At 35.3% G+C, this 27,525-nt stretch overlaps 1 protein-coding gene across 5 annotated transcripts; it reads right to left on the reverse strand.

The window, feature by feature from the left end:
- Positions 1-13,116: 13,116 nt before the first annotated feature.
- LOC131029601 (uncharacterized) lies at positions 13,117-26,954 on the reverse strand. Of its 5 annotated transcripts, none has more exons than XM_057960140.2 (11): positions 26,418-26,954; positions 22,665-22,709; positions 20,962-21,076; positions 20,702-20,812; positions 20,289-20,461; positions 19,726-20,061; positions 19,426-19,548; positions 17,497-18,256; positions 15,357-15,593; positions 15,219-15,251; positions 13,117-13,321 (listed from the first exon to the last, which is right to left on the reverse strand). In XM_057960140.2, the coding sequence occupies exons 1-11, from the start codon at positions 26,601-26,603 to the stop codon at positions 13,314-13,316; spliced, it is 2,127 nt and encodes a 708-aa protein (XP_057816123.2). In that variant the 5' UTR covers positions 26,604-26,954; the 3' UTR covers positions 13,117-13,313. The 5 variants fall into 5 exon arrangements, with proteins under 5 accessions (XP_057816123.2, XP_057816124.2, XP_057816122.2 ...); XM_057960141.2 differs by lacking the exon at positions 13,117-13,321 and adding an exon at positions 14,499-15,007; XM_057960139.2 differs by lacking the exon at positions 13,117-13,321 and having other exon boundaries at positions 15,021-15,251.
- Positions 26,955-27,525: the final 571 nt, after the last annotated feature.

A 27,525-nucleotide genomic window follows, 5' to 3' on the forward strand; every position in this document is an offset into this window, starting at 1 on the left:
AAAGTTGTTGGCAAATGTTGTGTGTGTATCCGAGTGAAGAGATACTTGATACTTGCCAGACCAGTAAAGAGGGAAACTGCAGAGTGTGATTGCAAAGTAGAGGATACGAAAAGGATCTACCTTGGCATGTAGTGTTGTTATCAGATCATAGTTTTACCTGTTGTCTTTTAACCATTGCAACAATTAGAAAATCCCTTTACCGGGTAGCTTTAACAAGCTTATTATAAAACCTGTAACCAGGTGACTCAAGATCATTGAGTTTTTTAAATCCTCTAGGGAGGTAACCTTTAATAGGGTATATAGCCATCCCTTAACTAAGTGATCTCTAACATGATCTGTTCTTAACAAAACCTTATTGTAAAGTCTTTAACCGAACCAGGCTCCTAACAGGGCGAGCTTCAAAAGAGTTCAAAACAAGCTTGTGGATATTCATTCCCACCGTGGTTTTTCCCATTTGGGTTTCCACATGAAAAATTTGTGTGTCATGTGTTATGCATTTTTCATGTGATGTTTATGAAGTATTTGGTTGAAAGATCATGCATGCAGAGTTAATAGGTTATGGTATTACTAGTGTACCATATGCATATGTTTATGGGTGAAAGTTGATGTTGTACATTGATCGTATTTGAAGTATTCAGACTTATCAGTTTATGGTGTCTGGTGTCTTACTGTGTTTGACCGATATTGCCATGGTTAAGTTCAGTAATGGTGATAACTAGTTGGTATTGCTTTAGCTAGATAAGTTGTTGAGAGTTTTTATCTGTACTGATTCACCCCCCCCTCTCAGTACCTATTGGGGTATCTGTTGTTCATCATTATTCATCATTAACTAGGGTCTCTATAGATCAACTTTCCACATTGGACAATCAATTTGATATCTTTCAACAATGAATGTCCCAAGAATACCATAATAGTGAAGCTCTTCCATTAATTGAAGACCTTAAACACATGCTTCAAAGTGATAAGAATGGAATTGATATATTGTGTGGCATTGCACATATTGTTGATTCTAATGTCATGCCTATCAAGAGTTGTGTTAAAACCCTAGGTTACTCACAACCTTCAACACAAGTCAATCATTCAATTCCTTTTACTACTCCTATGACTAGTATTCCTACTTTCACATCCAACATCATAGCTACTTCAACTCAAAATGTCATCCCTACAACAATTGGTCATGGGGGCAATCCCTCTTCTTCATTTAATCCTCCATCGTTACTTATGTCTTCCATGAAAATTCCTATTATTCCTCAACCAATCAGTGTGATACAAGGGGGCAATTCCTTCAACAACTTTGTTCCTCCTTTAAGTGTCCATTTTCCTACCCAATCATCACCCATACCTACTTATCATAATGTCCCACCACCTTATTCTCAATCCATGTCTTCTTTCAATAACATTACACCACCTTCCCAATCACCTATGTCTAACATCAATTCTTCTACCGAAATGACAATTAACAATCTTGCTCAAACCGTGTCTTCCTTACAACAACAAATTGTTTCTATGAGTCAATCCAAGTTTACTGTGCCCACATTTGATGTTGTGAGCCCACTTTCTCTTGATATTGTTAAATTTGTGCCACCTAAACATGTTGAGAACCCTCAATTGGAACTCTATTATGGAAAAGTTGATCCTCTTACGCATGTCAAAACATTTCAAACCTTGTGTACTGATTTTGTTTATAATCAACGATTGCTTGCAAAATTGTTTATAAGAACACTAAGAGATAAGGCTTTACAACGGTATTGCTCTTTGCCTTCTTATTCCATTTCTTTTGAACAACTAGCAAATGCTTTCATCCAACAATTTCAAAACAACATTGGTCCTAAAATCACTTTGAGTGGTTTAATGCATTGTAAACAAGGTGTTAAAGAAAAAGTGATTGATTTCATTGGTAGATATAAGCATTTGTGTGCTCAAATTTCTTTCCATGTCCCTGATAATGATATTTAAAGAATTTTCATATCTAATTTACAAAAAGATATCAGGGAAAAGCTTCTTTTGTCTGGGTTTACTTCCTTTCCGCAGTTATGTGCAACACTCCATAATTGTCAACTGGTTGTGATTCAAATGGAGCAATCCACTCCTATGGCTCCGAGTGATAAGGGGGAGGGTATTCAACAACCATTTGCAAAGTTCAAACCAACAAAAAACTTCATCAAGTTTAATGATCCAATCAACAACCACCATGTGAATGCTACAACAGGTGTGCATTCTATTTCTAAATCTTTCCAAAGAGAAAGACAATTTACTCTTTTGAATGAATCTTTACATAGTACTATGTCTCAGTTGTTGCACAAAAATATTATCAAACTTCCTCCTATAAAACAAATTGATCCTTCTAAACTTGCATCCCCTTATTTTGATAACAATTTTTTTTGCCAATTTCATAGTCAACCTGGTCATGATACTAAGAAATGTTTTGCATTGAAGAATAAGATTCAAGACTTGATTGATAATAATACTATATATGTGGCAGGTGTGAATGATAAAGGGAATAAATCAGTAGCTCCTCCTAATCAAAATATTGAGAATTTCATTGATCCCTTGCCATCTCATACCTCTAACGTTATTGAGATTGTGCCCAATTCTCTCTCTTATGAAGAATTCACCTTTATGGCTCCAAACTTGGTTAATATGGTAGAAACACAGGATATGCCTACGAATCCTTGTATTACATTTGACCCTAGCGAGACCATTAGAGTACCCGATGGCTCTTTATACATAGTTGCAAAGGTTGAGGATATCCCTTGTCGTGGTGCCTTAATCGATCCCTCTTGCATGGTTAATGTCATAACTGAAGAGTATCTTTTCACTTTACGATTGCATAAACCAATATATGATGCCTCTAATGTGGGTGTGAAGTTATTTGATGGCTTCTCTTGTCCTACCATTGGCTCTATCACTCTTCATATTGAAGTTCATACTAAATCCATGGATGTTGACTTTGTTATCATACCTTCTTCTGAGCAATTATGTGTAAAGTTGGGCTATCCTTGGCTATCTTCCATGAAGGCTATTACTTCTCCAATTCACGTGTTTGAAATTTTCTCACAATTGAGAAATTATAACCGTGAACAATAGCTTATTTCGTGCATCCAAAAGAAGCCCTAGTATTCCTATTGATTTCTTTTGGCCTAAATAATTTCAATCTCTTCCATTAAGAAGCGATGCTCTTTTTCAATCTTATTAAAAATGGAAAAACGATATGATATTATCCTTAAGTTAACCTAGATCTCCAACACTTGAATTCCTATTATTCTTCAAAATTAGATTTTTTCCCTCTCGGGTAGAACTAATCTCCCTCCTAAGGAAGATCGTCCACCTATACCTATGGATGTGACTTTACCTTCTCTTAAGGAGAACACCAATATTCTTCCTAAGGTTAGACCTTTACCTCCTCCTCATGATGGACCTGGTCTCCTTCCTACATCTAATATTCCTCAATTCTATGGTGCAGTTCCACCTCCTTCCTCTTATCGAGAGAATAGGCCTTCTTCTCCTCTTGTTCAACCAAAAACACCTCAACCTAAACCATCCACTATCAACGAGAGAAAGATTCCTATGTTTTCAAGTGTTCCTCCTCCTTCTCAGCCTTCCACTAAGACTCGACGGAATCGTTGTGTGAGAGAACGCTGACGAAGACGTCATGTTCGAGCTCATGAAGATATCCCTCAAAATACAAAATCTCCTCATACTCTGACAGTTGACATGATTCCCTTTTCTCCTAAGCAAGATGTTCGACCAACATCTCCAAATAATAAGTTGCATAAAACATGTGATGGTTTTACTCCTATTCGTGTTCTTGATCCTCTTTCTCTAAACTTTGATGAAGAAATGGGTGAAAGTGTTATTCATAATGGCAATACAACTCCTAATGATTCTAATAGTGAGTATGAATATGTTGATGTGGATAAACATTTATCGGATGAGTTTTCACAAACCCTAATCATAGCTCCTAGAATCAAACAAAGTGACTTACAACATGAGCATAGTCCTTGTTTGGATCTTGTGATAGCTCCATCTGTTGTGCTTGATGTCACTCCTCTGGCATGTTGCTCGCCTTCCCGAAATAGTGATCAGCAAGATCGGGAAGCAGATGTCGTGTTAGATTAGTAATATTTGCACTGCAGATATTTCTCTCTCTCCATTCTTTCTCTTTTGTGACCTTTCTTCTGTGTATTCATGTTCTTCTATTATTCCATTAATGTCTACTTGGGGACGATGCAAAGCATTGAGATCTTTTATTGGTCTCTTTCATGTTGACTCGAAAGACATCCTCTCTTCCCTTTGGGGAATGAAAATTATTATATGCATATACATACATGATATACATGAGTTATCATACAAAATGCTGACCTCGAGGAAAGTGACACTACCTCGTGTTTTGTATTTCATCATCCTTGGATTTATTCTTCAATTGGGGGCTAAATCCTTGCAATAATGTGCTCCTTCCTTCTCTCTCTTGGGTGTATCCTACCTTAAAGCAATCGCTCTCGATAAGGCGCATGCGGTTGCTTTAATGTTGGGACCTACACTCTGTTCATACTTTCCTTCTTGTGATACTTAGAATTACTTAGTGAACTTTGTTTTGCTTTGTAATCTTTTATATCCTTGCTTTCATGACTCATAGTGAAGGGAACTTTTCTACTTATAGTCATGGTTCTCCCCTTCTCGATCTACCATTTTACTTTGTCAATCGAAGTCATAAGATCCTAAATCCACTAGGGGCTTGGCGCATCTTGCCTCCTTGATGTGGTAAAAGTCTTTCAATCTTGTTTCCTTGTACTTTACTGGCAGTATTAGCGTACGTTTATACTCCAACTAAAGTGGGGGCTAAATGTAATGTCATTAAATTGCGACCCTAGCAATTGTTGACTGCATTAGGGTCCTCACACACGCGAGTTCAAATCCTCTAGCCTGATCGGAGATCGAAGACTTATCAGAAAGTCCAAATGTAAAGGTGGATGAAAACCTTGGAAAAGATATCAAAGCATGTGGATATGGTGATGGTCAACATGTTGTTATAATGCCTATTCAGACTAAAGAACTGAAGCAGACTGATCTGGTAGAGAGACTTAACCCGAATGTTGTTGTTGTCAATGAAGAAGTGCAGGAACCTAAGAATCATAACAATCAGAAGACCCCGAATTATGTAAGATTGAATCATTCAAAAAGTCAAATTATTGGTGATAAAAATAAATGTGTGATGACTAGAAGAAGGTTAGCTACTGAAGAAGTATGTTTGATTTCTAAAGTTGAACCTAAAGATGTTGTTGAGGCTTGTAAAGATGAAAATTCGATGAAAGCTATGGAAGAAGAATTAAATCAGATTGAAAAGAATAACACGTGGGAGTTTGTGCCTAGACCTAAAGACAAAAATGTAATTGGCACTAAATGGGTATTCGGGAATAAATTGAATGAAGCCAATGAAGTTGTCGAGAATAAAGCTAGACTAATTTGTAAAGGATATTCACAGAAAGAAGGAATTGATTATGAGAAGACTTTTTCTCTGATGGCCAAACTTGAAATTTTTAAATTGTTGCTTGCATATGTTGCTTATAAAGATTTCAAAGTATATTAGATGGATGTCAAATCTGCCTTTTTGAATGGTAATCTTGAAAAAGAAGTATACATTGAGCAACCTGATGGATTTTCATTATCAGATGATGGAGACATGGTATGTAAACTGAAGAAAGCACTTGATGGATTGAAACAAGCCCTTAGAGCTTGGTATGCTAGATTGGATAAGTATTTGCTGAAATTGGGATTTAATAAAAGTGTTGTTGATAGTAATCTTTACTTTAAGATTGAGAATGATAACATCTTGATTGTTGAAGTCTTTGTTGATGATATTATCTTTCGTGGAGATGATGACTTCAATATGAAGTTTGTCGGTGATATGCAGAAAGAATTTGAGATGTTTATGATAGGAGAGATGAAATTTTTCTTATGTTTGCAGATTTCATAGACTGGGAAAAGTATTTTTATATCTCAAACTAAATATGTGAAGGAATTGTTAAAAAAGTTTGGGTTAGATGACTTCAAATCGATAGGGACTCCTATGGTGACTGGTTGCAAATCATCCAAGAATGATGAATCTTCAAAAGCTAATCAAAGATTGTACAGATCTATGGTTGGTGGATTGTTATATCTTACTTAGACTAGATCGGACATTATGCATGTTTTGTGCTTGGCTGCTAGATATCAAGCTGATCTGAAAGAGAGTCATGTCACTGTTGTTAAGAGGATATTCAGATACTTGAAGGGAACTGTGGATTATGGTTTGTGGTATCCGAGGAATGATGATTTCATGTTATGTGCTTCCACTGGTGTTGATTGGGTTGGTGATGTAGATGACCGAAAGAGCACTATCGATGGAGCATTCTTTTTGGGTAAGAAATTGGTTTCATGGGCTAGAAAGAAACAAGATTTAGTATTTGTATCTACTATTGAAGTTGAGTACATTGTTGCATCTAGTAATTGCACTCAGGTAGTTTGGATGAAGCAAATGTTGAAGAATATCAAAGTTATCTATGATGCGCCTATTGTCATATACTATGATAATTCAAGTGTTATTAAAATGTCAAAGAATTTGGTGCAACATTCAAAAACTAAACATGTGTCAATCAAATATCATTACTTGAGAAAGCAAGTCAATGAAAAGAAAGTGAAGCTGAAATATGTATCCACAAAGGAACAAATAGTTGATCTTTTCACTAAGTCTTTGCCTACAAATACATTTGTTTATTTGAGAGACAAGTTAGGGGTATCTATCCCTCCGGATAAGAACTAGATGCGTTGAGTTGCATCAATCTGGTGGACTTCACAGTCTTATTCCTTTGTCTGAATTGATGAGCTAGTGTTGCTCCTCTGGTGGAGTAATTTGTGTTTTAGGGGGAGAGATTCCTGAGATACTGATGCAGCCAAAACCGGTGAATCCTCAAAAGAGAACTGATTGGCTTATGTAACAAGAGTAACACAATGAAAGCAACAATAAAACATAGAAAGATTACAAAAATAGATCATATTATTCTCTTAGAACCTATGGCAACCAACCAATTATCATCATACAGTCATCATAGAACATCTGGTAGTCAACCGGTTACATGCAGGCTACAAGCCAAATACAATCCATCTGGAACTCTCGGAGTCAACCGAATCTTTAATTATGAATCCTTATTTTGATCTCTATTTCATGTCCTTCTACAAATAATTGCATAATACCCTATATATACCCTCTAAAACATATCTAGGTTGGCCACAAAAGATTACATTTGCCAATGCAAGAAAAATGAAACGTGTAACTAGGTCAGCCCTAAGAATGAAAGAGATTCCTCCAATCTAAATCCTTATTTTGATCTATATTTCATGTCCTTCTACAAATAATTACATAATACCCTATATATACCCTCTAAAACATATCTAGGTTGGCCACAAAAGATTACATTTGCCAATGCAAGAAAAATGAAACGTGTAACTAGGTCAGCTCTAAGAATGAAAGAGATTCCTCCAAAAAATAACAACCAAGAAGTGTGGATCAACAGGAAGGTCGGCCACACGCCAAAGAATATCGGACAAGACCCCAAATAGATCCACACGCCAAGAAACCGCTCCAGAAATAAAGGAAAACCAACCCGTAAGCTCAAGAACTATCCCGAAACCCAAAAAAAGTCAAACCAGGAGCGATAACTAGCCGAAAAAGAATCCAAGTGGACTGAAAAAGTGGAATTAAGCACATGAACCAGCCTGGAAACCGAAAATAGGATTTGCAATGAAAAGCAAGCAACTACCAGCACCTACCGGCAAAAAAACAAGAAACTGCACACTGAACTGAACAAGAACCAAATTGAAAGGAAATATTTTTGGTTGATGCGAGATTGCTCATAGACCGGGGATGCTCCTACATCAAATACATGTTTTTATTTTGAGGAGAGAGAGTTTAGTTTTCTGTTTTGAGAATCTTTGGTATTGTTGTCAAAGGGGGAGAGAGATCATGTGAAAAACTGCTTTATATGTCCTGATCTTAGGAGGAGTTTGCTAGAGATATCTTCTTTCTTTGCATTGATTGTTTTTCACATTCATATGTTGCCATCAATGCCAAAGGGGGAGATTGTTGGACATTGTTACTGCTAGGATATATTGTTGTCATTGATGTCAACATATTCCTATGAATTGCTCCAGTGATTGCAGATTGGGCAAATTTTATGATCCGGTTTTGCAATTTTGTTTTATTGTGTTGGTGCTTTGCAAAGTTCAGTATTTCCTCCGATATATTCCGGTGTGATCAGATCTTGAGCTGAGTTTTTGGGATATTGTTCGGAATTGTCTTGTGTATCTTCATTTCAGATGATTCGTGATTTGGTGCTCTACAAGTTATCTTTCTTCATGATAGTTGTTGATTGGGTATGTTCTTGAATTTCAAATGTTGATCGATGATGATTTAATAAGTGGTGTTGGTGCAGCTATTGCGGATGGTTCTAATGTGTTTGTTGGTGTTTCATGATTGTGTCCTATTTGTTTTGGTGGTCTGCATTGATCTTCGTGCGCATTCTTGGTGATTTTACTGATGCGGTGATATTCTTTGTGTTATGCAGTATTCTTAGTTGTGTAGCGTGTTGCGGTTGATCTTGGCGAGATTTCCGGTGGTGATGTGTGTTTGGAGATTTGATTTAGATCCATGCTATGTCATAGATGTCATTATATTGGTCCGATGGTTCACATATGTATCATGTGATGTAATTTTGTAATTGTGAGTTGAGGGTTTAGTCGACCTTGTTGTCAAGGTTAATGATTTGTATATATAAGTGTCATATTCATGTAATTTTGATATAAAAGTTGTGTCTGCATTATCAGAAGGTGGTGTATGTGCGAACAAGGTTTCATCTTTCGGTGTTGTGTATTGAGCAGAGTTTGGTGTTATAGAGCAGACATTTGTGCTTAACCGAAACTGTCATTAGGCATTTTGGAGATGTTATTCTTTCAGTTCATTCCTTTCGAATTGTAGTCTGAATCTTGTTGCAACTCAGTGAGATTTCCTTGAGGGTTTGTATCCTTCCAGGTCATTATCTTTTGAGTTGTGAGCTCTAGGTAGTGTGCCTGAATGCATGTGCATTCCCCATTGTAATATTTTCACATACTACTGCAGAGTACATCTTATTGTGGGTAGGATCCCACCGTGGTTTTTCCCTTAACCGCATTTTCCACATCAAAATCTTGGTATTGTGTGGTGTGATTTCAATTTGCTTATCTCCGTTATTGCTACAATTTATCAAATCTGTTTTTGTGGTTAAATTTGTCGATCCGATAATAACTGATTCACCCCCCGCCCCTCCTAGTTTTCCTTCATTGATATTGCCAACACACCTTACACTACTCACACACTTGCAATTTGAGTATACATGTGTTGCACATTTGGAGGGGTAATCAGTCATTTAATCCTATTGTCTCTCCTCAATATATATGCAAGGCACCCATTGTATAGTTTTTACTCTCAATTTGTATATGATAGATATCCTATTGCTCTCATTTCATTTCACTGGTATAAGGTTATTTTGTGCTTTCAAATCTTAGCTTCTCCAACAAATAACACAAAACCTATTTGATTTATGGATATAATATCTTTCAATTTTTAACCAAAAATCTATGCAAACTCAAAACTTCCCAAACCAAACCTCTCAAAAGGAGCCCATGGTGATCAACCCACAAAATCCTTTGTCCAATACTGCAAGATTTTTTCTGTAAAAGCATCAAAGGCCCACTTTAAGCCTACTAACCTCTTGGGACACCTATCACATGCACGCTTTACACTACTCACACACTTGCAATTAGAGTATACATGTGTTGCACATTTGGAGGGGTGGTCAGTCATTTTATCCTACTGCATGCCTCCTCTACCTTGCCTATATATGCAAGGCTCTCATTGTACATTTTTCACTCTCAATTTGTATATGATAGATATCCTATTGTGCTAATTTCATTTCTCTAGTATAAGGTTATTTTGTGCTTTCAAATCTTAACTTCTGCAACAAATAACAGAAAACCTATCTAATTTATGGATATAATATCTTTCAATTTTTAATCAAAAATCTTTGCAAACTCAAAACTTCCCAAACCTATCCTTGGAACCAAACCTTTCTCAAAAGGAGCCCATGGTGATCAACCCACAAAATCCTTTGCCACCACCAGAAGATTTTGTCCTAAAAAGCATCAAAGGCACACTTTAAGCCTACTCTATTATTTTCCTAGATATAGTGGTGGATTGATGCCTTCACCATTTCCTTGCTTTGATAAAATTAAGTAGGTTAGAGACAAACCTCAAAGAAATATCAAAATTTACCCTTCATATTTGATTAATTCAAGGAAGTTTGACTCAAAAACCTCTCATATTGCCACCTCAATTCCACCATTGCATAATAAAAATCTTCCCAATCTCATGCCTTTGCCTTCCCCACAAAATATAACCTCTCAATTCTATCCAAACAAGGGTCCCTCGATGTGTGTTTTGTGTCATACTAGTGAAGAGAGTGTCTCTCATCTCTTCTTTCATTGTTTCTTCTTTAGGGAGATCTGGCACTTCTAGTGGGGTGTTTGGAATCAAGCTTGTTGGCATGTATCCTCTTTGATTGAGTTTTTTGCTCACTAGGGCAAGGCCCTAGTTAAGACTTTTTTTCTTCAAGTTGTTTGGGCTCTTGGACCTACCTTTATTATCTGGCATATTTGGTTGTAGAGGAATCAAAGGATTTATTAAGATGTCAAGATGGTTGTCCAACATTTGTGGTGGAAAATTTTTCACTCTTGGTGAAACTATCTCGACAAAGTGTGATTTGGTTGAACATGTGTATCCAGGAGATGTTTTTTGCAATTACCTCAATCTTCCTCTTCAAGGAAATGTTCTGAAGGTTGTGGAACAAGTCATGTGGGAAGGAACACAAATGGGCCACTGAGAGGGGGGGTGAATCAGTGGTAATCAAAAACTTAAACTCTTCTAAATAAATCTAGGCTTTATTAACAAAAATCAAGAATTCATAAGAAGAGATATTTAACTCATTTGCATACACACACAAGGCAAACACATAACACAAGATATACGAGGAGAACCCACAGTGGGGAAAAACCTCAGTGAGAAAATGCTGGTAGAGTCTACTGCTCTAATCCAACCTCACAATGAAAATGTTTTGATTACAAGTTTATGGGCACCAAAACAAAGGAGCACCAACCCCTGAATTTTACTGGCACCTACCCCTAATTTGAGCACCCACCTAGATGATTACAATAAAAATTAAAATTACAATTACATGTTGAATACCTTGTTACAAATGAAGTTTTGTAACTCGTAGTGTTTTCAGTTCTTGAGATTGATTTGTCTCTTCTTTGCTCACATATTTTGTCCTCTGCTATATGATCTTTTGTTCTCTACTACCAATCTCTTATCTCTATCTTTTGTTCTCTAATACCAATCTCTAATCTTTGTCTTCTATTCTCTTTCTCCCTCTATTCACCAATCTCTCATTTCTTCTCTGTATATATATCCTTGCTCTACCCCACACTGAGTGTATTCCTTTCTAAGTTCTCCACACACTCTATTCACTGCTTTTTGTTTTGTGGTGTGTATCTATTCTTTCCTTTCTAAGTTCTCCACACACTCTATTCACTGCTTTTTGTTTTGTGTTGTTTTGTTTTGACTGCAAAACTACGATAACCTTTACCTTTATCGCTATGCCGTAAGCATCTTAGTAGAGGTAGGGCCCAAAAACAACAAAATAGTGATAACCTTTTTATTGCAATTACCAACTTCCTTTTTCGCGAAATCGCAATCCAAGCGACAATAAATGTTACACCCGTGAAACTACAAAGGCCTTAATGGTCACCTCCTTTTCATGACACGAAAAAGGTTGCCTTCCTTCACAAAGTGATAAACACACCAAACAAGACACCATATTGGCAAGACCCTCACATACTTATCGACTCTACATCTGAACATGTTGACATCAATGACAACTCAATGCCAACAATGCAAAATAAATGCCAACATCCTCTTCGAAAGATAAACAGGGAGGGACATTGGTGCCCTCCTCGAGGAATTCTGAAAATCAACACTGATGGTTCATCTCGTGAAAATCATGGTCATGTTGGTATTGGTGGAATTGGGCAAGACAACTTCGATATTGTTCAATTTATCTCTTCCATCTACAAGGGCATGCATTCTAACAATTTGATGGAGGCTCTTGCCATTTTATATGTTGTGGAGCATAGTTGCTATCTTGGGTGGAGAAAGATCATTTGTGAATCCAATTCTCAAGTGGTGGTGACTTTGTTGAACAGGCAAAGGTTAGATGATGTTTGCTGGCATCTAGCTTTGGTTATTAAACGGATTCTTCATTTGTGTTTCCTTGGAATTTATGACTTTCTGACTCTGTCATATCTTGAGAGAATGGAATGGAGTTGCAGATTGTTTGGCCAAATGGGCCTTTGATAAAATGTACAATTGGAATATTGTGGATAAGGGACAATTACCCCCAAAATTGTCTCAAAAGTTGGACCACCTAGTTGAGATTGACAAGGTTGTTTAATGCACGTGCTTTGTTTTTCTTGTGTTTGAATAAATTTTTACCCCTTTTAAGTGTAACAAACATAATTTTGACTCCATAGCATTTGAAGTAGATTTCATGAAAATGAACATAACAATCTCATTTTAGTCACAAAACTCTACTCTCAAAGATTTGTCCAATAATCATTTAGGTAACACGTGGATAAAAATTGCAATCAAACAACAAACCCTAACCAAAACATACAATAATCATTACATTTAAAGGAAGGGGAAATCACTTGTCCCATACAAGATCCAATCCCTACCAAAAGCCTAATGAATCGCCTATGATAAGGTCTTTATTAGCATCTATACCTCAATTAGATAGGATATCAACTACACTATTTGCATGTCTAAATCAACGCTAAAAGAATTGCACTTTGAAAGAAAGCTTCTCCAAGAACATCATATGGCTTTCAATTCAACAATTTGTCTTCTAAGAGTATCAAAGATTACTAATCTCCTATAATTAAATCAAAGCCATACAAATTAATAATCTAAAGACCTAGAACCAAGGTTGAAGCTTCACCACCATTATTAATTCCATCTTTTAATTTTGTAGAGGTTGCCTTGACAAGATTCCTACAAGAATCTTTTTATCACAACCAACCTAAAGTACTCTCAAATTGTCCCTCAAAGCACCATCAAAATCAAGTTTCATAAAAGCCAAGAGAAGTGAGAATTCATTTCACCTTATTCTTCCTAGAAGATGCCTTGGTCCTTAACACCCTATAAACAAAAATTATTTTATTAAAAAAATTATAAAATATTACAAATATATTCATTCAAAAGATGCCAAGAGAAATCAATTTTCCCACATATTTAATCTATTTATTCTCCATGCTAAAATCTCAAGAAATTTTTTAAATAGAAGAAAATTCAAAATTTGTTGAATTCTCAACTTTATATAAACCTATGAGTTGATTGAAAGTTAATTTTACAAAGAACCTCAAGAAACTATAACATAAATCATTTCCATAAAAAGGTTAGTAATGCTAAAGTTGATTACAGATATCCAAAAGACCCAATAATTGAAAACCCTAATTTTGCACCTCACTAAGGGTGGGGTCCCATGGAGGGGGCTTTCTAAAAAATAGCACTGGAGCTGCTGAGATTTTTTTGCCATATTTTAAAGCTATTGGTCTCATGAATTTTGTAATTGAGTCCAAATTAAAAATTTAAGCTCCAAAATTTAAAGAAGCTGGTTGGTCTCATGAGCATAATACCTTTGCATATAGAGACAAAAGCAAGTAATAAATAAATATTTTTTCTCCAAATTTTCTTAACAGAAATCTAAACTTAGATCATTGACAAGTGGCAGCTTACATTCCTAAGCTAGTGGGACAATTTCTAGCCCCACCCATTTTCACCTGGACTAAAAAGTAGGAGCTTCTATTTTTCAGAAAAAGATCCAAATAATCCAATAGCAAATTTTATTTTTTTTCATGGGACCTCCTGTTCAAAAAAAAAAGAAACTTAAGCCCCTCCATGAAACCTCTGCCTAAATTCTACATGAAGTCCCTTATTTATAACTAAGACTTCAAGTCGACACCATCATATATGATGTCAAATGAGCATCATATTTATTGAGGAATCTAAAATGGCCTCAAAAAAGGTTAATACAGATAGTAGTGTACTAAATCATGTTTTATTGGTGCACTGATATGTCATCACATGATTTGTTGCTCTTTGGATCTAAGGAATGCTCATCATTCAATTATCAATACTGGCAATCAACACTAACAACTTTAATGTCACATCTACTAATACTGTAATGATAAACCTATTGGACATTCAACCAACCAATATTATAACAGCAATTTAAAAATGCTCAAGTGACCCTTCTCCCTTAAAACGCAATTAAGTAGTTTTTATGCTGTTAAAAGGAGAGACACGTCAATTATGTACCAAATTTTATTCGAAGCTATGATTAAAGTGATCACTAGAAAGGACAGTTACACTGGCAAAAGGTCCATTCTGCATTTGTGGTGATGAAAATTAAGGACACATCTATTCTGGCTCCAAAACAGCAAATGGATTGACTAACACACGTGTAGTCGCGCATTTTACACCATCGATTTTGTAATAAACGACTGTGACTAACATGTCGCTATCACGCTGTACAAAAGGTCTGTTTTGAAGCCAGAATATCTTCAGCCAAAAATTAATGTGTTTTTTAGTGCGGCAACTACTTTACCTACAGAAATCTTTATGACACGTGCTTGTTATTAGAAGTGTTCACCATTGTTTTCTTCAATCTATGTGCCTGTTATTGTGCAATTTGTTATTGGTAGGCTATTGCCTGCCTAGACATCTGGAAATGTCAGACCAATAACTACTTGACGGACATCATCTTCTGTCTTACTCATAATATCAAAATATCCAGAAGACTACTTAGATAGAATATTCAATACCCTGAAAAAACCGATTGTCAAAAGAATAAATTTAATTGAACAAAAAAAGTTACGTAAATCACTTTGAATGCTTTCCCAAGTAATCAGACTTGGACTGTGGGCCGAAAAATTCAACTCTTTTACAGAACAGTTCGACTGTGATTTTAAATGCATCTTACCAGAAAAGATCTACCGTCAATTCCTTTGTTAAAACATAAAGGAATGAAGTATACCTGCCAAAAGCAAAGCCAGAAATATCCCAAAACCTGCAATTTTACATCTTAAATAAGACGTGATTTAAAACACCCATAAAAAGAACAAATACCAAAATTATAATCATAAGAGACCCAAAAAACCCAAGATATGCTTACCCTTAAATCGTATGTCTTCCATTGCACAGCGTACGCTTCTTTTTGCTAAATGCTGCAAATCCCTTGATCTCCCAAGCTTCCTATTTTCGTACAATTGTTGGTAATCCATGTAATTTTGCTCCCATCTAGGAACAATACATATTTCTAACCCCGCTTCTGAATTTACTTGATATCTACCCAAAGTTAATTGGGAATTTGTACTGGGCCTATACGTAAGTTGTTGAACTTCTTCGAGACCTGCACACATACACTCCATCAATACAGGTTGCTTTTAAAAATTGTTTAAACAATTGATGTTTACTGAAAGATCATTTTTGCATTGCATCTTAGAGTAATTAGAGTTAAGAGGAATATCAAATAGGAGGATCATCGTAGAGAAGCTCTCAAGGTAATCGAAATTATAACACAAAGTTTGAGATAAAGACATGCCGCCAAAAAACCAGCAAAAAGACAAGCCAAAGAAGGATTAACATTATCAAGATCAACAAGGAACGTATTACAAATCCTACAAGTGGAAGCAACTAGTGTCATGAGACACGGAAGAGGTACCAAAAGCCTTTGTGCAGTATATCCACAGAAATAAAGTGCTACATGAAGATGACTGAATGGCAAACAAGCAGATATGCAACGTTTGATCTCTATTACTATAAGTCTAGTTTGCTTGGCAAGAGCAGAATGGAGGGTTCAACACCTTTGCAAATCGTGAACTTAAAGAGATATTTACAATACATTTTCTTTTCTAAAAATAGCTGTAGATTGAAAAGTTCCAAAGATGCTAGTTGGATTTGGTGATTCAATTTTTCAAATATTTTGATGGTGAGCACAACAATCAAAGAACCACCATTCAAAATGAAAGGCTTTGATCTAACAATAAACAATAATTACTCAAATATAACATTAAAAAATATTATTCTAATGTGCAAGAGAACACCCATGGCAAACATACATTTAAGACATTACATTTTAAAGGAATATTTAATATATTTTTCAAAATCATACATCATAACTTAATAAGCAACCTTAAAAAGCATCAAAGCAACCAAGGCCTTGAAATTCATCAATTTTGAATAAGGATTCTGATTGTTTGATATCTTCTTACAAAAATTGGACACGGCAACATTTATGGGAAATTGTAATGTAGCACTCAGATTTTCACATTGGTCCCCACTCTTATGGTAGATCATCTCAAATGTATGTTTTATTGTAAGATGAAGATCGAGGATCATTCCTCCAAATTGGTGGCTACAAAAATTACAAAGTAAAGATAGTCTACAATTGCAAAACTGCTCCCTTATTGATAAAAAGATTGGCACAGCTGCTTCCTCAGTATAAGGCTGTTAAAGTATTCTTTTGTGCCAAACAGACGTACCTTACTAAATTCAGCTGCTAGTAGAGCATCATTGGTTTGTTTCACGTAATAATTAGTATCAGGCTTGAGAAACAATAACAAATTTCAAATTACAATTTACAAATGCCTCAAATAGAAGAGACGGCAAAGGATGGAAAGGTCTGAATTCCATGTGGAAGTGAACAACACAAACCATCACCAGCTTCAGTAGCAGAAATTCTATGCTTGGCTGTATCAGTTACAACTCCAGAAAAACAATTCCACAAATGGGATTTTGTGGGTCCGATCAAGTAAACCCATCACCGTCCAAAAATCAACCCTTTAGTGGCTTAGGTCTCTGCATGTTTACCTTTTGGTGTATAGGCTTTTTATACTTTGTAGGGGTACATAAAGATGACGTGTCTAGTTTACTGTTTGATCTCACTTCACTTGTTCTGCATAGATACTGATTTATTTGTTCAATTTCATCCCCAAAGATGTATGGATCATTTTCTAGAGTAATAAGGTTTTCATGTTTCTCTTGTGAGTCCTGACTGAAATTTACAGAGGAACCAGCAGCATTAGAACTTCTGGCTCTAGGACTACTTTTGTCCTGAACCACATTGTGCTTCTGTCTTTTACCCCTGACAGAATCCTTAAGTGGGGAATTCCTTTTTTTCCTGCTATGCGGAGTAGTATTTTCTTTCTTTGCAGTTTGAAATGAATTATTGTTAGATTGAACAAACTGCAATAAGCAGGCACGTCGATCACCAGGCATATTGTTCAATACTTTTTTAATAGAATTTGGCGTACCTTGTGAACACTTCATGTCCGAACTGATCACATTGTCAATACTGAATTTCCTTGAGTGCTTTGGTACTTCCACATCTCCCTGTGGCTTGATTTTAGTTGAAGACTTTGGCAATCCTTCATCTCCCATTACTTTGGTTTTCTTTGAATATTTTGGCATGTCCTCACTACCCTCTGCCACCATATTCCTTAAATGCTTAGGTGTTTGTTCATCTTGTTGCATTTCTTGAAAACCCAAAACTGGATCTGTGGTGGTTTTTTCCTTGCCTGATAAACATGAACAATTTGCAATAGATGTTCCCTCGGCTGATGGTGAACTTATAGGGACCAGCGGTATCTTTGCAGCTTCTTTCTCACCAGATACAACTACATTGATTGGTTTGCCTGGCAAGTCCATTGCACCAGAGAGAAGCTCATTGGCCTCACACATATTCTCCTGCTTCAGACTTTCTGTAGCTTTAAATATAAAGCCGGGAGTAACCATGCTGTTTTCCTCTTTCAGGCTGTTTTGTCTGTCATAAATTGTTCCAAGAGAATCATGACCCTTCTGAATATCTGACATTGTTCTAGGAGACTCCTTATCTGTCAAGGAATCGGAATCATCATTGGCATTAGAATCATCCAGTACAGATTTTGGAGATTCTACTGACAAATGCTTTGAGATTTTTGTTGCTGAACCTTGAAACCATTCAGCTCCTTGTCTAAAGTAGAATAAAATATATGCCTGTTGCTGGAGCACAGTGCCTATGTCAACAACCCTCACCTGAAAAAAAAATGAAATTTAAAACTCCACTGCTGCCAAGACAAAACCCAAAAACACTTAAACAAGGAAATGAAAATTCTGAATAAGCAAGCATTGTTGATGACCAATTCAAAATATGGCTTGTATTAGTGCACAAAAAGTGGATGTCAAGAGCACATTCTAATACTCTACTTACACATAGCATTTGGTAACCAAAGAAGATTTCAAAATTTTGTACATCAGCTAGGTAGACTATAACAGAAACCTTGAATAACTGCATTTCAAGTTCAGTAATAGACTAGAAAATAACACTAAATGACAACTATTATGTGGAACAGCTTTAATTTAAAAGCTTCATTGCCGAATCAGGTACAGGAACAGGGATGGTTACAAAACACCGGTACAGCAGAAAATATTTTGGGGGTTGGGGACATTGTTAGTACGTTCATACAGAAATAATATATATTTTAATATTTATATACACACACATATATACCTGTACCTGTACCTATACATATACACACACACACACACACATACATACATATATATATATATACATACATACATATATATATATATATATATAATATCTATGTATGTATGTATATGTATATGTAGCTAAAAAATAGAATTTAGTTTAGAATATCATACACCAATACATATACTAAACAAAACCATTACAAATTTTAAATTTTGAAACATAACATACTAATTTAAATTCAGCTTTCAATATCAAAAAGATCAAACCTGAATCTCATGATAGATAAGTTCTAAGTTCACTAATCAGCACTGTAGGTCTTAAGAATGACAAAAAGATCAAACTAGAATCACTAAACATTTTGGAAACATTTTGGCATCTAAAAACATGAACCCTGGATGTACCCACAGGAGATTCGTTTCAGAATCTGATTCCAGTACATTTCGTACCCAGAATCGCCCAAAAAATCCCACAATTCAGCAACTAGCTTAAAAGCTAAGAACGTCTACAATCTATAGCAAACACAACTGGGACATATACAATTACTGGTTGTAAGCATCTTTCACGGGCTACATGTGATAGTCACCTGATCAACAACAAGATTATCATAGATTCAAAGATCATATTTATAGAACATTAATGGCACTTCTAAACCCTATACATAATGCAGCTTAACATATTAAAAATATTTGAGTGGAAGAATTGAAACCTGCGAATCATCCAGCTTGTGCCAGACATCAGGTGAGGTTTGGGCAAAGCTGTAGTAATGACCAAAATTCATTGTCCATCCAGAGTGAACAAGTACACCATATAATTCATATTTCAAATCTCCCTACAATTCATGTACACAAGCTGTATTAGATGTCAAGATGGAAATGAGTTGTAAACCAGGGAAAAGCTAATTGGGTCTACATAACCTAATCTTTGTTAGCAAAGCACTTCAAATCTGTCTGTATTAGATGTCGAAATAGAAACAAGTTACAAATCAGGAGAAAGCAGCTAATTATACCTGCAGATCCTGCCCATTATTAACATATGGCTTCAAATCCAAGATTTGAGGGAATGACACATCTTTAAGTATTTTGGTCCCAACAGTTCCGGTATTGGTAAAGCGCTTCAGTTGGATTGAGAGGACCTTAGGTGCCCTGTCAATTGTCAGCTGTTTGTATACAGACTTTCCAAGCTTACATTTCTCACACTGATATTTGTCATCACACTCAATGGTTTCCACTGCAGTAAAGGAGTCTAATGCTTCAATTAGTGAATCTGAATTGTTGATTTCCAGACTTAGATCAATCAGTGGCTCGAAACTGTCAGAGCAGTGTGAGCATTCCACACATTTTATCTGAAACCAATGGAACCAATATAATTATAATTCTTCAAGTATCCTCTACTTGACAAAGAAAGATAAATGCAATAGATATAATTGACAAACAAAGGACACATGCAATTGTAGTGCATATGAAAATGGGAAAAGCAGAGTGGGATGTTACTCACTGCTTTACAATCATAGATATAAAATGATATTGCCTTGTAATCTAAATATAAAATGTTAATTTATTTGCTACAAACCTGGCTTCTTAAACGACCACCAAACAATTCCTTCACAAAGCTATCACCTTGCAAAAGCAAGCATGCTTGAGCAGCCTTTGGAGATAATGTACTTTTATGTAGAGCTTCTAGCAAACAGTGCATATATTCATGTGCATCTTCTTGTTGATATTTCTCAAATGAAGATGATAAGTCTAAATGAATAAAATCAAGGAAAAGACATCGGAAAGAGAAATCAGAAATTTTTAACAGGAGAAAAATGGGGAACAAAAAAATGAATATAATGACATGGTCTATACCAGCTATGAAGTTACGGCAAGAAACAAAAATAGCTTTGATAAAATAAGAAGCACAAACAGAACAAAACTCAAAATAGCACACAGAAAATGGATGTCAACCCTATAAACTTTTAAAACACAACATGAGAAGGATACTGCTTAGATTATCAACCAGGTGTGAAGGCTCAACAATTCGCCCAGATGATGACAATACTGTATTTACATGTTCCCTCATTGCACAGAATGCACAGAATCCTTCATGTTCACCTACATTAGAATTGGCATGTTAACAAAGCCATCCATTTTTAATAACAAATAGAGCTGAACAACAGTAAAAAAAACATGAATAATCAAAACCTAAACATAAGAACCAACAAGGCATCAAGCAAATCAGTTGATGCAAGTAAATAACTTACATGGAGTTGAATGGTGAGTATTCTTAAGGTGACTGACCAGAGGTGGAGTGTATGTTAGACACTGCACAACTGCATTGAGAAAACAAGTGTTCCCCAGGTTCCTGAGCCCTGCACCCTATACAAATTGTACAGTATCCAAAAAGTTAGACAGGATCGACACACATCATCCCAAACTCAAGAACATAATAGGTCCTGAGCACTACCACTGTACAATTTGTATATAACACACCAGAATTCATGTTCAAGATGATAGTCCAAATATTGACATCAGAATACTTTCTTATAAAATACAAAAAAGCAAATGCAAATAATAATATGACTGAACAGATATCTTAAATACATCTATCTAAAAATGCAAAGGGACATCAGTCTCCAGCTATTTTAATCACTTGAGAAATATTTTACGATACTTTAGAAATATTTTATTTACTACATACTTGAGAAATATTTTACGTTACTTTAGAATTATTTTATTTACTACATATATAAACATGGACACATAAATTTATTTTTTCTTAAGAACTATTTTATTCAAGTACATTGTTTAGTTTATTTAATTATTTTATTTGAAGTCCTATTTTACTTTTGTATGTAACTTTTAATTTTATTTTTCAAAGAGTGATCGTTTCTTATTATGGTAATTCTTTTGTTTTACTTTTACTTGTAATTATATAATAAATAGTCTAAATATTGTATACTTATATTATGTTTTATTTACTTAAGAGTTATTTTATGTTACTTAAGAATTGATTTCATTTAAAATTTGTCTTTTTTTTTAAATGTGTCTGACTGTTTTGGTTTTTATGTGCACAGTCACAACATGGTGTGCCTTGCTGCCACTGTAGTACACCTCTCAGCATAGCAAAATCCCATATGTTCACTACAAACACTAAGACAACCATTTATTAAATATTTAAAACACAACTATTCCCATAAAACAATTGGCAAGTGATCAAAAAGAAATATACAATGACAGTACGTCACATTTCAGACTCCCAGAACAAAACCCTAACTGCCTACTTAAGATATTCCTTGCAAAAAATTTAAAAAAATTAAGCCCTGGATACTTGACATCAATCCCTTTGAACCTTAGAGATTACTTCAAGAGTGACAGCCATCAAATTGAAATACAAAACCTACCAAACTCAGCCCTGTGATCTGAACTTGCAATATAACCACTATCTTTTCAAGTAATATAAGACCCTAGAAGCCTCGTAGACAACTTAAAAACTTTAAAATACAAATAATCATGCTCAGACAGTTAAAAATCCACTTCAAAAGAGGAATTTAAAAACCAGGGGTATTTGAGCTAAAAGATTAACTTCATCATCCTTGCAACAAAAGTCTATTTCAACACAATATCCATGAAAAGAATTAGGAACACTAAATATCGTTACCAATAGGAAATAAAAGCCTAAACTAACAAAGAGCTACCAAACTCATCTTTGGAAACAACTAAAACTCTATGGACACAAAATGAAATATCCGCCTAAGAAACATTTCAATATGAATTCTATAAAACTTAGTGCATAAATTTGAACTTACTACATAATCATTACCTTTCCAAAATAATTTAAACAATGTAAACCTCTTTCATTAAAAATTTAAAACTAAAACCTTGAATATTGAAATGTGTATTTTTCTTTAAATAAAAATATCAAAATAAATATCCATCAAAATCATGAACAGAGATTCAAACTTACCACATTCAAATCATCCTCATCATTTGTACTTAAAACCCTAAAAGCCTGTTAATCAAAAAATTCAAAACTTTGATTACCAAAACAAATTTTCCTTCAACCAAAAATACAAATATCTAAGACAATAAACTAACAAATTTAAAATGAACTCAAAACACTAGAAACTCTTTATTCTCAAAGTTTAACCACAAGCACAAAAAGCCATTTCAAGAAGAGATAATTTAGCACATGAAATCATAACTTCAGCAAAACAGAAACAATTTAAAATAATCCATCTCGACCCCCCACTCTGCCAGCTCCACCCATGTGTCTGAGAGTCCAAAAAATTCCATGAGCCCAGATGCCGGCCCCAAATCCCGGGCAAACTCTTTGTCCCCTACTCTCAAGTTTGATAAGATGATGGTGGTGGAGGAAGTGAGCAGCATCAAGGAGGAAGCGGATGGCAAACTAACAGACTTGGAAAAGAAAGTGGATGGCATGTTTGAAAACCTGCAAGAAATTACCAACAGAACGAAGGCCATTGAGAGCAAGCTGCATGACGTCCCCAAGTTTGCTCTGAATGTCATGCACAGCTCTGCGACCACTCTTTGTTTCTTGCAAGAAAGCACACTCAAAGGCAAAGGAAAGGAGGATGAGGACTACAGGGACCTCTTTAAATTCCTCACCAAGGAATGGGCAAGGAAGCTCCTCCCCAAAAGGAGCCATGGCAAAAAAAAATAGTTGTGTTTCTATGGTTTGGGTTTCTGGTTTTTTGAATGGCCCTAATGGTCTGCCGACTTATAGTTATGGTTTCTGGTTACGCTTGGACTTGACTATATTTTGCCTTGCGTGGCATATTTTAATTATGACTTTTATATACTCAGTTAATATGCGTAGCATGTTTAAAGTTTTTGATAGAGGAAAGTTTAGGAGGCTGTGATTTTGCTACTTCTTTGTTGACAGTTGGCTAGCCACTGTTTTCTTATCTGTACCTGGGACAACCCCCTTGTTTTGGCTTCTTTTAATATCAAAAACAATTTAAAATAACAAACTAGATTATCATATCACCCATTGTTCACAAAATTTAATATTCCAAGCACAAATTTGAGCCAATATAACTTAATGCACAAACATTGTTCCTCTAAGGACTTGAAACCCTAAAATCTTTTACCTATTGAAACTAACAACGTAATCAAAGAAAACGATATTTTCTTTATCAGTGTCCAAACACCTAGCAGCATTGTATTCAAAAACAAATTAAGTTTCAACAATTGAAAATCCACCAAGCTCAAAAAATGGATATCAGCATTTCTCCGAGTTTTGGGACAACAAAATGGGGACAAGAGGTCATGTTTTGGGAACAGCAATTTTCAGATTTTTGGGAAGGTGGGTGCATGGTAGGGGCATAACTATGAAAATACTGTATTGACTTTTTAAAATACAAACAAATTTAGGTATCTAAAAATAATGTAAACAAACCAAAAGATACTGATATACCAAAGAGTAAGTACAACAACAATTCACTGATTCCATAATCAGTCTGATAAACCAAGTCATAGACTCAGACATACTATGTGTTAATTAATTAAATCTGTAAATTCAATAACATGAAGGACATGTAGTGTGCTCGGGGGTGACGATAAGAGCTTATCGTCTATGGTTGGGAAGGCAACAGATCTGATGTTTGCCTGTGGTTAACAAGCACTACCATAAAATCAACACTATGAACCATGGTTTATATTGAGAGATGCCAAAAACAGAAAATATCTATCATGCATAGTACATGGGCACATTGCAACAAGCTCAAAAATAATATTCATCATCAATTTGATGTCTCAGTAACTGCTCCTCTTACTCTTCTTCCCCTTTCCTCCTCTTTTAGCAAATGTAAAACAGCAATGTACATCAGTTTTAAAAACTCCTTTTCGAGGATTTTATTCATTTGAAATTCTTTTTTCATGTGTATTATGTGAGGAGCACTCTAAACTCTCAGGGACAGCTAGGGGATGTTGGGACATTCTGGGGATGCCAGGAAATCCTCAAAAAGACCAAAGATACGGGTAAAGGGGATATGTCTATCTTTTTAGGGACATCTGAGACATCCCAAACTTTCAAAAAAAGAAAACAAGTGGAGACATCTCTTTGAAGAAACCATGTTCTCCAATATATTAGAAACATCAATCAAATACCAAGGACACATCTGCATGGAAAACTGAATTGAATGTAAACTGTAAAATTTCATTAACCACAAATATAAAACTCAAAGCACAAAAATCAAATTCCCCCTGTACATTCCACAAAAAACTAGCTACCAAACTCAGGAGTTGGATACCAAATTCACAACCCAATACCCCTAAAACATAAAACCAAAACATCCTTATGAAAATATTATCTTCAAAAACAATTTTAAACATTAGAAGCCATCCCTTTTTCAAAATGTAAAGCCAAAAAACGCAATCAAATTCCTAAAAATAATGCAAGAACCAAAATATAACATAATTTTAAATAAAATTAGCATGTAAGTGTGAGGATTGTTGGAGTTGGCTTTACGAGACTCAAATATATGGTTTACTCCCAATGGCATTTGCTAGAGGAGGATTCAATAACCCCTCTTGTTTTTCCAAAGATGCAATGATAGGCTCTGATTCTACTATCCAAAAATAAGAAATAGATGCAGCAATGGCATCATTTGAGAAAAGGAAGATAGATCAACCTAGGAAAGCTCATAACCCATGCATGTCTTTCTTGTCAACCAAGTTAGACCCCCCAATCATCGATCCAAGGCGAGAGGAGTTGAGACAACAGGATCAATTGACCAGGAAGAGCCCTACTATCTAAAGGGCTACTTTGTAGCAAGGGCTAAAGTTCTCTCAAGTGGGAGGCAATTTTAGCCGAAGTTGCTCAAATACTTGAATAGGCAGCTAGAGTAGCGGGAAAAAAGAATTTCTCCTTTCAATGGCTCAAGCTATATGTTCACCCAAGGACTGCAGTGCGAAGACATAGAAGGAGCAAAGCAAACCTCCACATGCAAACCTATTGCTTAAGATAATTATTTTAGAAGGTAGTTACCTTCTCCATATGTCTTCCTCTCACCATATGTCACTTCTTGTAATTTTGGGACATGCTCCCTCCTTTCAATCAAGCAAACATCATCTTCACTATCCTTCATATTTATAAATCTAAAAACCTCTTGCAAACTTTAAAACTCTAAGAACATAAAACATTTTTTTCATTCAAACATACTACTCATAAAATTTACTGAACCTTAATTTGCAAAATTTAATACCCTTAACACGCAGCTAAATTTCCCTTAAATCGCACTTGATAGCAAAAATAAAGGAAGTTAATGCAAAACTCGGGACGTGAAGCTTCGACTTGAAAAACTTTAAAAACTTTAAAATCCTGGCAATTTTCAAAACACCAAAGATTTAAAACCAACTTTTCCTTCAAATACAACCAAAAAGCACAAAACTTATAAAAATATATTATACGAAGGTCAAAAGCTATAAAACTGAAACCCTAGTCACGTTAAACAAATTTGACCTTGAATTCATTTTCTACAAAGTTAAAAAGTATAATAATAAACACAACATAAAAAAATTAATAAACTCTCAGAACCCTAAGTTTATTTTAAAGGCTACAAACCCTAAGCACATAAAACCAGTTTCATTTCCGTCATGATTTTTTTCTCTAAAATCCAATTAAGATCCCAAATTTTTAACTTACAAAAAATAAAACCTAAAAAAATACTAAACTGAGAATTGAATCAAAACGTACCGTGCGAATATCACCATCGTCGTCTTGTTGAGCATCCTTAGAATTTACTTCGTCCTGCTCCGGCCACCAAGGATAATAAGCCAACAACCCCACCGGAGAAGCCTTTGGGCTGTGCAGAGACGCCGGCAAAACCTCGCAGAGCGGCTCTTCTTCCTCTAATGCCACAGTCAACGCATCTCGTTCCATTGAATTCGTCAAAGTGCCCTACAAAGGAAAAAGAGAAAAAAAATTGCCTGCAGACGGGAAGGCAAATTTATGGAACAGGCAAAGCCTGTTGGAAGAACAAATGAAATGGGTTTTTGAATTGAAAAAATTTGATTTAAATGGAGGGAGTTGAAACCAAAGCTTTGTACTTTTCGTTTCCCTTTTTTGAATGAAGCCCGCCAAATTTTCAGTTTGGGATATTGCAGTTTTGTAATGGAGGAAAAAAGAAAAACGGATTTTTTTTTAATGGCGTTATACTGTTCTGGTACTTTTATACGCGGATTTCAAAAGTCTATTACACGGCTATTCAACTCAGAATGTGATAAAAGTGGAACGGTCTAAGAGATATTTGTATCCATTTGCTCCTAAATATAGAATGGAGTCAAGTGGTGTAATTTAAAGGTAAAGTTAAAAATAGTTTCATATGTTACCTTATTTACTAAGTTATATAGAGTTTTAATTATTATAGTTTTCATGCTCCTCGTATCTTAATATGTCAAGTACATAAAGACTTTTTCTAAATAAGACTTATCGATAAAAAGGGCAATGATCATATTATATCTCTAGGGTGCATAAGAGATGTATAATCGACTTTAGTTAGCATAACCTTCAATCAAGTTGTATGATCATTTATGTATTCTTATATAAGTAGTTAGGTCGTTCTAGGTGACGTCCATGGCATAAGTATGGTATATATAGGAGATAGAGATCAACTTGTTATCATCATGTATTAGTGTTCTTATTGAAGGTTATTGGAGCTATCATCCTCAAAGTGGCTTGCTTTTGGAAGTTGTCCCCTTAAAATGGCTTGTTTGTGGGGGTTGCCTCGAAATGACTTGTTATTATCAAATATCAAGTGTCTGTAACATGTTTCCTATTATATTCTTCTCTTGTACAAGTTATT

This window comes from Cryptomeria japonica, chromosome 3 (assembly GCF_030272615.1).
Source record: "Cryptomeria japonica chromosome 3, Sugi_1.0, whole genome shotgun sequence".
Taxonomy (NCBI): Eukaryota; Viridiplantae; Streptophyta; class Pinopsida; order Cupressales; family Cupressaceae; genus Cryptomeria; species Cryptomeria japonica.